Source organism: Scyliorhinus torazame, chromosome 25, assembly GCF_047496885.1.
Source record: "Scyliorhinus torazame isolate Kashiwa2021f chromosome 25, sScyTor2.1, whole genome shotgun sequence".
Classification (NCBI taxonomy): Eukaryota; Metazoa; Chordata; class Chondrichthyes; order Carcharhiniformes; family Scyliorhinidae; genus Scyliorhinus; species Scyliorhinus torazame.
The window spans coordinates 31949620-31962999 of record NC_092731.1 but is presented as its reverse complement, the minus strand read 5'-3'; the positions used below and the strand labels follow the sequence as shown (position 1 = coordinate 31962999).

General features: G+C 53.7%; 1 protein-coding gene across 1 annotated transcript in view; it reads left to right on the top strand.

The window, feature by feature from the left end:
- The first annotated feature begins 366 nt into the window (after window positions 1-366).
- Window positions 367-13380, top strand: part of LOC140402249 (basic phospholipase A2 nigexine-like) — a 150528-nt gene continuing 137514 nt past the window's right edge. The window contains exons 1-2 of the mRNA XM_072489879.1: window positions 367-409; window positions 5021-5186. Coding sequence (XP_072345980.1) covers window positions 367-409; window positions 5021-5186 — 209 coding nt within the window. The remainder of the gene's footprint in view (window positions 410-5020; window positions 5187-13380) is intronic.

The following is a 13380-nucleotide window of genomic DNA, read 5'->3' as shown; positions in this document are numbered from 1 at the left end:
CGTGACTGGTGCCGATTCTCCGATCGCCGGCGAATCACGTCCCGGCGCCGGGGCCGATCGCGGGTCTGAGACCCCATTCTCCGCCCCCGCGCCGAGGGCGATTTCAGCGCGGAGGCTCGGAGAATCCCGGCCCACGGTTTTCACGGTGGAGTCAACACTTTGCCTCATTATCGGAGAATCCAGCCCCAGGTTCCTCAAACCTCTCACACGTTGAACAACAGCAAAATATCTGAATCAGCAGCCGAGGATTCTTCACCCGATTTGCATTTGCTGAGCTAATCTGGGTTGTAACCATCCCGAGAGCTGAATAAAAGAGGCAGAGACACGGAGAGACAAACATCGATCACTCGGAGGAAACGAGAAGGCATGGAGTCCCCGAAACTCACTGCGATCCTCATCGTGCTCGGAGGTAAGTGATCAACTGGAGACCTCAGGGATGTGCTGTAGGAGTGGGGGGAACAGCAAGTGAGGCAGCACCCAAAACTGGGGGAGATTCAGAACAGGGAATTGTCAATGAGAAAGAAGCTAAAGGAAATGTGAATACCTGTCCTGGGAGTGTTTGATTGGGACAGTGTGGAGGGAGCTTTACTCTGTATCTAACCCCGTGCTGTACCTGTCCTGGGAGTGTGTGATGGGGACAGTGCAGAGGGAGCTTTACTCTGTATCTAACCCCGTGCTGTACCTGTCCTGGGCGTGTTTGATGGGGACAGTATAGAGGGAGCTTTACTCTGTATCTAACCCCGTGCTGTCCCTGTCCTGGGAGTGTTTGATGGGGACAGTGGAGAGGGAGCTTCGCTCTGTATCTAACCCCGTGCTGTACCTGGCCTGGGAGTGTTTGATGGGGACAGTGTAGAGGGAGCTTTACTCTGTATCTAACCCCGTGCTGTACCTGTCCTGGGAGTTTTTGATGGGAATAGCGAAGAGGGAGCTTTATCTTTATCTAACCTCGTGCTGTGCCTGTCCTGGGAGTGTTTGATGGGGACGGTGTTGAACGAGCTTTACTCTTTATCTAACCCCGTGCTGTACCTGTCCTGGGCGTGTTTGATGGGGACAGTGTAGAACGAGCTTTACTCTTTATCTAACCCCGTGCTGTCCCTGTCCTGGGAGTGTTTGATGGGGACAGTGTAGAGGGAGCTTCGCTCTGTATCTAACCCTGTGCTGTACCTGTCCTGGGAGTGTTTGATGGGGACAGTGTAGAGGGAGCTTTACTCTGTATCTAACCCTGTGCTGTACCTGTCCTGGGAGTGTTTGATGGTCAGATTGTGAAACTGAAATGAAAATCGCTTATTGTCACAAGTAGGCTTCAAACGAAGTTACTGTGAAAAGCCCCAAGTCGCCACATTCCGGCGCCTGTTCGGGGAGGCTGGTACGAGAATTGAACCGTGCTGCTGGCCTGCCTTGGTCTGCGTTCAAAGCCAGCGATTTAGCCCAGTGTGCTAAACCAGCCCCTCACTACCACAGGGAATGTTTGATGTGAATATTATTGATGGCTTTGAGGGGAAGCTCGGTAAGTACATGAGGGAGAAAGGAATGGAAGTTTTTTTTTAGAAAATATTTTATTGAGGCATTTATCATTTTAACAATTTTAAACATCAAATTTCAATAACAACAAAACCACAATATTATACCCGACAAACATCCTCGGGCACAAACCCCAGCCAACGTGGCTTACACAAACAGTGCCAACTTCCCCAACCACCTCCCTTGCCTCCCCTTCCCCCCTTCCTCCACCCCTCCCCCCCCACCTCCCTGCTTACAGCTTAACCTTTCTCAAAGAAATCGATGAACGGCTGTCACCTCCGAGCAAACCCCTGTAAACCCCTCGAGGCAAATTTCATTTTTCAAATCTGAGACACCCTGCCGTGTCGCTAACCCACACCCCCGACTTTGGGGGCTCCGAGTCCCTCCACCCTAGTATCAGACCAGAAATCCATCAGAGAAAGGAGCAGAATTAGGCCACTCGGCCCATCGAGTCTGCTCCGCCATTCAATCATTCGATCATGGCTGATATTTTCTCATCCCCATTCTCCTGCCTTCTCCCCATAACCCCGATCCCCTTATTAATCAAGGCCCTATCTATCTCTGTCTTAAAGACACTCAGTGATTTGGCCTCCACAGCCTTCTGCGGCAAAGAGTTCCACAGATTCACCACCCTCTGGCTGAAGAAATTCCTCCTCATCTCCGTTTTAAAGGATCGTCCCTTCAGTCTGAGATGGTGTCATCTGGCGATGGTTAGCAAGGCCCCCCGCACAGCGCCCACATCTATCCGCCCCCTCCTCAAGGAACCTGCTCATCCGGGCCACCGTCACGACCACCTTAAACTGTATCAGGCTGAGCCTGGCGCACGGCGAGGACGGATTAACTCTCCTCAGGGTCTCCTCCCATAACCCGGCCTCCAGCTCCCCACCCAGCTCTTCTTCCCACTTTCTCTTCACCTCCCCTATCGGGACTCCCTCCCAATCCATCAGCTCCTTATAGATCTCTGAGACCTTCCCCGCTCCTACCCCTGTTCTCGACCCCACCTTATCCTGTATCGCTGGGGTAGCAGGTACGGGAAGGTCGAAACCTGCCTCCGCACAAAATCCCTCACCTGCAGCTAATGGAATCCATCCCCCCCCCCCCCCACCGGCAGCTCAAACTCCTCCTCCAGCTCCTCCAGGCTCGGGAAAACCTCATCAATAAAGAGATGCCCAAATGTCTCGATTCCCGCCCGCTGTCACCTCCGGGACCGCCCATCCAGCCCCCCCCCGGAGCGAACCGGTGATTATCACATATCGGTGCCCACATCGACTCCCCCTCTAACCCCATCTGCTGCCTCCACTGTCCCCCCTCCCTCAGTGCTGCCGCTGCTACCGGACTTGTGCGAGAACGGCAGAAAGGAATGGAAAGTTACGCTGCTAGTGTTCGGTGATGATTGATGGGAGGAGTCTGGTGTGGAACAGATCCAGAGCTATGGGACTGAATTCTCCATGCGGGTGACCACGTTCTCCCGCTGGACTAGAATCTCTCCGGGTCTGCGCTGGCACTCGGACCGACGCCCAGGAGTGATTCCCTCTCCCTCACTGTATAAATTTCTGCATGGTGGGAATCCTGTGGGATGCTGTCGCAACCCGGCCAGTGGGCCACCAAGTGCTTTGACTTCCTCTTTTACACAGCAGGAAGCACTTAGCTGCGTTTGATGTGGCGAGGGGCTGTCAGTCACAGCAAGAGGATTTGTGTTGTGTGGGGCTGGGGGCCATCCATGGACTTTTGGGGGGACACGTACGTTACATGCTTACCGCCTCGACCCACCGCGGGGTGCACAGCTTCAGGGCAACGCTTGAAAATACCTTCACTAATCCACACCCGCCTGAATCCCGGCTGAGTGGGCTAGAGCATCACGGGGGTCCTGGAAAATCAGGTGTCCAGCCCGTTAATCAGGTTCTACTGGATGGCCATGACCCATTTGGATCCTCCCGTCAGCGCGGGACGTGTAGCTCACTGCCGCTGTGGGCGGGGGACCGGAACATCGGGCTGATTCTCCATTTTGAAGCTAAGTCCGGAGCATGTGTCTTGTATTATGACCAAAAAGACGGCGCCGCCTCCGCATCGATGCTCCACCCGGTGGGGGGCGAGCAGCCACATCACGTAAACCCCCGGCTTCCCCTGCAGATACGGACGGAGAATTGCCGGGTCCGTGGCCACGCATTGCGTACGGTGAAAACCTGGAGCTGTCGCGCTGTACAACATGGCGCGGCCGCACGTGGACCCGGCCTGCCAGATAGTCCCCCCAGTAACCATGCTCGCCACCCCCGGACCACCCCCCACCAGCCCCCGCCGAAGTCCCCCCCCCCGGCCAGCTGAACGGCTCCCCCATCCCCCGACTGTGGCGCCGCTGGACAGTCACAGGTGATCCACGCTGTCGGGAAGTCGGCCCATCGGGAGCGGAGCATTGGGGGAGGGTCTTCAGGTGATGTCCTGAGGCCGACCCAACGGCGTGCGCCGTACTCACCGCCGCTGCCGTTTTGGAGGGGGCGGAGCTTCCAAAAACAGGCGCCACCCCCAATTTCGCCATCAAACGGGATTCTCCGCCCAATCGGCGAATGTGATTTGGCGTCAGCAATCGGAGAATCCCGCCCACCGTGCGCTGATCTCGCGTTTAGCTCGGCGCTCGATTCTCCGCTACTGATGGCGGGTGACGGAGAAGCTAGTCCATGGAATTGATGGGCCGAATGGCCTGTTTCCGAGACGCAGGGCGGGATTCTCCGATTGGCAACGCTGAAATCGCATTTGACGATTGGCCGGAGAATCTGTTTTTTTGCCAAAATTGGGGGCGGTGCCGTTTTTCAGAAGCTCCGACCCTCAAAAATGGCGTAATCGCTGAGTGCGCCGCACGCCGGGAAAGCCCCGGGATGGCAGCTGAGGCCCTCCCCGATACTCCCCCCCCCCCACCCCCCGATGGGCCGACTTCCCGACGGCGTCGGTCACGAGTGCTCACAGTTTTCTGGGACGTTGCGTGGCGGCTGCGGACTGTGTCCAGCGCCACACAGTCAGGGGGGAGCCTATCCGCTGGCCAGGGGGCTTTGGTGGGGGTGGGGGGTAGTCCGGGGGTGGCGAGCGGGGCTACAGCGGGCACTATCTGGCAGGCTGGATCCGCGAGTTGCCGGCACCATGTTGTACGGTGTGACCGCCACAGGTCGCCGCAGATCACGGCGTGCGCATGCGTGGCCACGAACCTGCCAATCCTCCATCCCTATCTGCAGGGGAGGCCGGGGGCTTTACGTGGCCCGGCTCCTAGCCCCTCCCACCAGGCGGAGCATCGGTGCGGGGGCGGCGCCGACTTTTTCACTGTAAAACTAGACACATGCTCCGGACCCAGCCTCAAAACCGGAGAATCCAGCCCCCAATTTCAGCTGAATTCACAAATATTCTTTTGCAGGTTCTTCTGCTTTCTAACTCGGCGTGTTGCTAAATTGTCTCCCTGCTCACTCTGTACCAGGGCTTTCCTCACACAATGATTTATTTTGTTTTCCTCTTGTAGCAATTTGGATCCCTGCTCAGGGAGTCACAGATTACCAAAGCATGTTTAACTTCCTAGACATTGTTCACTGCGTCGATCCAACTCTCCCGTACCAGCGCTTCATGAACTACGGCTGTTTCTGCAGGTTTGAAGGAATTGGAAACCAGCCAGTGGATGACATGGACAGGTAAAATGAGACAACACTTGTGTAAAAAACTCCGTGAAGCCAAGATGTTGTTCTTTGTGCTGGCTGAGAATCAGCAAGGTTTTACTCTGGTACAAAGCAGAGAGGAGACTGTGGTGATGTGCATCACTGTAAATACATGTAAGCTAGACAGACACTAGAGGGAGCACCAGAAACATCACACACACACACACTCAACCAATAGATATGTTAGATAGGAGGCGACCAATGGACATTCGCGATACACAAGGAGGTGACACGACCACAGGGGGGCATTACACCAACCCATACATAAAGGATACCACACACATGATCACCCCTTCGGCCAGTGGAGACAGTCAGTGAGGAGAGGCACAGGGTTGATTCATTATCACACCCACCACGTGGCAGACAGCAGATGGTTAGTCAGTTTAGGTAGCTACAATAGGATTAGCAGTAGTGTCGAACTCAAGTTATAAAAGTGTTCATAGTGTAAATAAATGAGTTGAAGTTATTTACACGTCTCGACCTTCCTTGACAAATGCAACATAAGGAAGCCGCTTATGTTACAAAGGAAACAAAACAAAACATGGTACCAGTAGCGAACTGCTTAAATCCAGATAGCCATACCTCAGCGTACAGTGACAGCCAGCAATACCCAGGCAAGATGTACGAGCTCCGCGTTCCGCAGCCGCTCCAGTGCCACGGCAATCTCCACGAAAACTGGCAGCGATTCCGGCAAACATTTGAACTCTTCCTGGTGGCAGCCGGACTTAAAGACCTGGCCGATGATGAAAAAATAGAGTTTCTCCTCCCCATCGCCGGTGCAAGAGCAGAAGAAATCTTTAAAAAATTCAAGTTCTCCAAGGGGCAAAACAGGTACGACTTTCAGGCAGTCCTGGACAAATTCGGCAAATACTGTGAGGAAAACACACTCCAATCGGCAAGGAAAGGTAAGAGAAGTGCCAGTACTCACCTCGAGGCCGAAATCCCGGACCAGAGAGCGATTTGTGTCGAGGTCGGCGGCCATATTGCTACAGGGACTACACTAGCGCAGTTGCGCGAGAAGTGCGCAGAACCGGAAGGTTCGTTTGCGCATGCGCGAGACGTCGTGCATGCGCAATCAAGAAATCGGCCATTGGTAAAGGAACAGCGATCTGCGCATGCACAATCGCTTCCTACGTGCTACGTCACGCGCGTCATGACGTCAGAGGCCCCAGACCGCACCAGTTTAAAGGGGAAACGTCCCAAATCCAATTTAAAAGGGAAACGTCCCAAATCAAAGAAAAAATCTTTTAAAGCTGTAAAACAACCTTCCTTCACCTGGAATGACAGCACAATGCCTCAAATTGAACCAGGAAATGGATTTAACCTCCGTAGAACCCTGCAACAAGCAGTTACCTACGCACAAACCGATGATTCCGACCTTGAATACTTCGATACCGACCTTTACATTTTTTCTGGCCCTCGCGAGTCCAATGACAGCTCCGTGGTCCTAGACGACTATGACTCGGACGAACCTTTCGTGTTGCACATTGGCGACCCCCACATTGAATCCGACGCAGATGAGGATTCATTATTCGGATCTGAGGATCTTCAACCCAGCTGATATGACGTCCCAACTCATCAGTGCAGACAGAAAGCGGTACAAGCCCACCGAGAGCGGCTTGCTGCCACACAGAGCATGGTCCACGCCCCGCTCAGGGTTCCCAACTCTACGAAAGAAGACATGCAAGACTCCACACCGCAGTCCTTGCAGGAACAAGACGTGACTCCAGTGCCACAAGACTCCACAGCAAGCTCGTGGACAGACTCCACAATTGCAGAAACGCATGACTCCGATGCGCAGTCCTTGCAGGAACAAGACCATGAGGGTCTAGCAACCTCCTCTGACCAACTAGCGGCAGACGATGCAAGTCTGCCATGCTCACGTAAACAACAAGAAGGCTATAACAGTCTACCACTGTTATAGGGAATATTAATTGCATTGAACCTCTGCACACTCCACTGATAAATGAGCAGAACATTGGAGGGAGAATCCTGAGGACACCGACATCAAGTAGCCAGATAAAGCACTTAAAATCCACAGCAGTTTCAAGTGAACCAATTGTGCTTTCCAGTGATGGTGAAGATGCTGATAAGGTCGATCCGATTCTCCATTGTACCACATTAACTCCAGAGATTAAGCACTTATGTCTGGGGAGTAGAATGTGAGCAATTGAGAACAGTAAAAGAGAGACTGTGACTGTGCCAGTCCCAGCAAAATCAGAGCCAGAGACGATGAAGGCATGTACATTAGAAAAGCATGCATATGAAGTAACTGAGAAGAAAATTGAAACGGACTGTTCTTTGGAAACTAGTACAATGACGAAAGAAACATTGGATCTAACATTTGCTGCCCTACATATGGGAGAAATTGAGGGAAATGAACAAGGTTCTGTAATGTCTGGGGGAAGATTTAAAATTCCAAAGAAGAAAAGCCCAAATGAAGGACAGCGGCAAGACAATGACAGTCCACTCACATTGTTTGCACCACCAGATGAAAACTCTGACAATTTACCCAACCCTAGTGAACAGCAACCAGCTACTGAGGATCTACCCCTGGTATGTGAAACGAGTGACGACAGCATCCCACTTCCCATGCAAAAGGTGTAAAGTGACAGACCTCAGCTAGTGTGTACAGAGACACTCGACGATCACGGTGAGACCACTGGTGACTCCGGTGACACCACACTGCTTCCACCCTCAATTGCTCGAACTTCTCCACCAGTCAATGCATTCCTGCATGTTCCGACTCCAGATGTGCAGCTTCAAGAAATCTCAGCTGATTCCAGTGAACCTGCTAAGACTCCGGACGGGGAGCATCAACAAAAAACAGACCAGACTCCAGATGGGGAGCAACCAAACGCCGACTCTGATTCACGTAAGCCAGACTTTACTCCAGACAGGGAGTGCCGCAACCTCAGTGATGGCACGCTCAGGGTGACAGCAGATGCCACAACGACAGGAGATGGATCACGTGACAATCACACTGGGTCAGCAATAACAAGCAGCAGCTACAGTCCAAGAGGAATACACCAATTTTCAACTCAGCTATGTCCACACATTTGTTCCACACCGACAGTGCGGCCAATGACAGCTCATGCTGGACAAACCCAGTATTCAGGCATGCAGCAGCCAGCAGTCTATGCAGCATATTCTCAAACAGGCCAGCACTACGGATTGCCCACTAATGGAATCAAGACCGAAGGAGGACTACCGCAAGCGCAATCTGCACTACAGACTGGATGCCTTAGTTACTGCCCAGAATTTGCTGCACCACAGCCTGGCCAGACAGCATATTCCTATCAGATGCAAGGTTCTAGTTTCACACCATCACCAGACATTGATGCGAGCAGCAATTCTGTCTCCAAATCGACATGCTTCAACGCTTCTCAGCAGAATCACCCTTCCAGCACAGCATGTGGCCAGAACCAGTATGCACAGTCTCATCCGACTTCAACATCTGGCACATCCATGACCTCGAATGATACTGTTGATGGTACCTCTTCAATGTCAACGACCTATCAGCTACAAGATGCCTTCCGACAGCACCACCACAAACATAAAAAGAAAAAAAGAAAAAGACTCCAAAGCGGACAGCGCAGTGATTCGACCACTTCTTGGTTCCTGTTGATGGCGTTCATAACCAAGAGAGACATTTGACCATGATGATTGATGGTTTATGGACTCACATGAATGATTTGGACTTATTGTTTAATCACCGTTCCCATGACTTGTATATACCTTACCTTCTCTACCTGTTCTTTGTTCAGTTTTTCTTAAAGTGTACAGAAAATATGAACATATAAAAAAGGGGAGGATGTGGTGATGTGCATCACTGTAAATACATGTAAGCTAGACAGACACGAGAGGGAGCACCAGAAACATCACACACACACACACACTCAACCAATAGATAAGTTAGATAGGAGGCGACCAATGGACATTCGCGATACACAAGGAGGTGACATGACCACAGGGGGGCATTACACCAACCCATACATAAAGGATACCACACACATGATCACCCCTTCGGCCAGTGGAGACAGTCAGTGAGGAGAGGCACAGGGTTGATTCATTATCACACCCACCACGTGGAAGACAGCAGATGGTTAGTCAGTTTAGGGAGCTACAATAGGATTAGCAGTAGTGTCAAACTCAAGATATAAAAGTGTACATAGTGTAAATAAATGAGTTGAAGTTATTTACACGTCTCGACCTTCCTTGACAAATGCAACATAAGGAAGCCGCTTATGTTACAAAGGAAACATAACAAAGCAAAGACATTCCTTAGAAAGACAGAACTTGCTTCTCTATAGTCCTTATCACTGCCTCCAGGGAGAATGCAATTTGTACACAGCAAGATCCCACAATAGCTATGATATAATGACCAGGTTGATCTATTTTCCTGATGTTGATTTGGGAAAAATACACCTTGAGCTGTTTAGGCACTGACACCCTGAGCTCCAGTTCAGTCAAGCAGAGCTGCTAAGGGTAATTTCTCAAAGTTACTGGGGGTAATTTACCGGAGTTACTGGGGTAATTTACCGGAGTTACTGGGGGTAATTTATAGGAGTTACTGGGGGTAATTTATAGGAGTTACTGGGGATCATTTATCGGAGTTATTGTGGGTAACTTATAGGAGTTATGTGGTAATAGCAGGTATTGCAGTACCTGAGAGGTGGATGACCATTGGCTAGACCTAGGAGTCTACCATTGGGTAATGTACATAGCCCCGCCCTGAGAGGCGGGGTATAAGAACCAATGCCATCCCAGCAGCCTTCACTTTCTGTATTGAAGCTGCTGGGTACAGTTCTAGCTGATTAAAGCCGATTAGTTATGACTCACCTTGTCTCTAGAGTAATTGATTGTGCATCAATTTAATCAGCTATTACTTCTGAAAGGATGGATCTCCGCATCAAGCCGGAGTGCCTTCAGCTCAGTCCCCACGCAGACAACTCCGCTGCTATCTTCAAGCACTGGCTGGCGTGTTTTAAGAGCTTCTTCGACACGGCCGCCGACACCCCACGGAGAGGCAGAAAATGCACCTTCTACACTCCCGGGTCAGCCCTGCGATCTACCCTCTGATTGAGGAGGCGGAGAATTATGCTGCAGCTATCGAGCTGCTAGAAGGACACTATATCCAACTTGTGAACCAGGTCTACGCCCGTCACCTGCTGGCAACTAGAAGGCAAAGCCCTGAAGAAACACTGGAAGACTTCTATCGGGCACTGCTAGTGCTGGGCCAGAACTGTGGATGCCCGCCAGTTTCGGGGAACGAGCACACGAAACTTTTGATTAAGGATGCTTTTGTGGCAGGTATGACTTCTCCCGATATCCGCCGAAGGCTCCTAGAAATGGACACACTTGGACTTACTGAGGCACGGGCCCTGGCGGGGTCTATGGACGTTGCGTATAAAAACGCGCTGGCTTTTGCCTCCAGATGCGTGGCGCCCCCCTGGGCTGCGTGGCACCCCGTAACGGCAGCCCCCCAGACCTATCCCCTAACCCCGCAAAACTGCGCGACGAGACAGCCCACTATCGCTACCGGCCACCGCTGCTTTTTCTGCGGGCAGGCGAATCATCCCCGCCTGTGCTGCCTGGCCCGCACCACCACCTGCAAAGGGTGCGGCACGAAGGGCCACTATGTCGGGGTCTGCCCGGCCCGCGCCATGGCCGCAGTCTCCAGCGACTATCGGCAGCTTTTAGTTCAGGTCCCGGCCGTCCAAAGCCCACCGCCGCCCTCCTATCCCCTGGCCGGGTGCGATCCATGGGCGTGGCTATTTTGCCCCCTGGCCACCACGCTGGATGGGTGGGCGTGCCATTTTGTCCCTCGCCGCCGCCATCTTCGGCATCCCCGGACTCCATGTGCGACCCGTGGCTGACGCCATCTTGGATGGGGCCTCAAGCCCCCAGCACAGCCGACTCCACGCTGCCTGACCAGAACTTCCCCTTGCTGCAGCTGGCCTCCGTTACCCTGGACCAGCCTCAAGCCCCCAGCACAGCCGACTCCACGCTGCCTGACCAGAACTTCCCCTTGCTGCAGCTGGCCTCCGTTACCCTGGACCAGCCTCAAGCCCCCAGCACAGCCGACTCCACGCTGCCTGACCAGAACGTCCCCTTGCTGCAGCTGGCCTCCGATACCCTGGACCAGCCTCAAGCCCCCAGCACAGCCGACTCCACGCTGCCTGACCAGAACTTCCCCTTGCCACACACAACGATCGCCATCAACGGCCACGTGACGTCGTGCCCGATCGACTCCGGGAGAACGGAAAGCTTTGTCCACCCCGACACGGTACGGCGCTGTTCTCTTGTCACCCATCCCGTAAACCAACGGATCTCCCTGGCCTCCGGGTCACACGCAGTGGAGATAAAGGGGTTCTGCCTAGCGAACCTCACTGTCCAAGGCAGGGAATTCCGCAATTTCCGCCTGTACGTTCTGCCGCACCTCTGCGCAGCCACCCTTCTTGGGCTGGATTTGCAATGCCACCTACAAAGCCTGACCTTTAAATTTGGCGGCCCCATACCACCCCCTTACTATCTGCGACATCGCGACCCTTAAGGTCGACCCGCCTTCCCTGTTTGCGAACCTCACCCCGGATTGCAAACCCGTCGCCACCAGGAGCAGACGGTACAGTGCCCAGGACCGGACCTTCATCAGGTCCGAGGTCCAAAGGCTGCTGAAGGAAGGGGCCATCGAAGCTAGCAACAGCCCCTGGAGGGCTCAAGTAGTGGTGGTAAAGACCGGGGAGAAACATAGGATGGTCATCGACTAGCCAGACCATCAACAGGTTTACGCAACTGGACGCGTACCCTCTCCCCCGTATAGCCGACCTGGCAAAAAGGATTGCGCAATACAAGGTTTTCTCCACGGTGGATCTCAAGTCTGCCTACCAGCCTACCTAAGACGTAGCTCTGGCGGCCACCCTCAACCAGGCGGGCAGGCCCGTGGCTTTCTTCTCCCGCACTCTTCATGCTTCCGAAATTCGCCACTCCGCGGTCGCAAAGGAGGCCCAGGCCATAGTAGAAGCTGTGCGACACTGGAGGCATTACCTGGCCGGCAGGAGGTTCACTCTCCTCACGGACCAACGGTCGGTGGCGTTCATGTTCGATAATGCACAGCGGGGCAAGATTAAAAACGACAAGATCTTGCGGTGCAGGATAGAACTCTCCACCTACAATTACGAGATCTTGTACCGTCCCGGGAAGCTGAACGAGCCTCCTGATGCCCTGTCCCGCGGCACTTGTGCCACTGCTCAAGTGGACCGCCTCCGATCCCTCCACGAGGACCTCTGCCACCCGGGGGTCACTCGTTTCTTTCATTTCATTAAGACCCGCAACCTGCCCTACTCCATCGAGAAGGTCAGGACAGTCACCAGGGACTGCCGAATCTGCGCGGAGTGCAAACCGCACTTCTACCGGCCAGCGAGAACGCATCTGATAAAGGCTTCCCGTCCCTTTGAACACCTCACCATGGGTTTCAAGGGCCCCCTCCCCTCCACCGACCGCAACACGTATTTCCCGAACGTGATTGACGAGTACTCCCGATTCCCATTCGCCATCCCCTGCCCAGACATGACCGCAACCACCGTCATCAAGGCCCTCCAGGGTACCTTTACACTGTTCGGTTTCCCCGCGTACATCCACAGTGAGAGGGGGTCCTCCTTTATGAGCGACGAACTGCGTCAATTCCTGCTCAGCAGGGGCATTGCCTCAAGTAGGACGACCAGTTACAACCCCCGGGGAAACGGGCAGGTAGAGAGGGAGAACGGAACGGTCTGGAAGACTGTTCTACTGGCCCTACGGTCCAGGAACCTCCCAGTCTCCCGCTGGCAAGAAGTCCTCCCAGTGGCCCTTCACTCCATCCGGTCGCTGCTCTGTACTACCACAAACCAGACACCTCACGAACGTCTCCTTGTTTTCCCCAGGAAGTCCTCCTCCGGGACCTCGCTCCCAACCTGGCTAGCGACACCCGGACCCGTCCTGCTGCAGAAACATGTGAGGGCGCACAAGTCGGACCCGTTGGTCGAGAGGGTCCACCTGCTGCATGCCAACCCACAGTACGCCTACGTAGCGTTCCCCGACGGCCGCCAAAACACGGTCTCCCTTCGGGACCTGACGCCCGCCGGAGCCCCACGCGCACCCGCACCATTGCCCCCACCCCCACTCTCCCCGC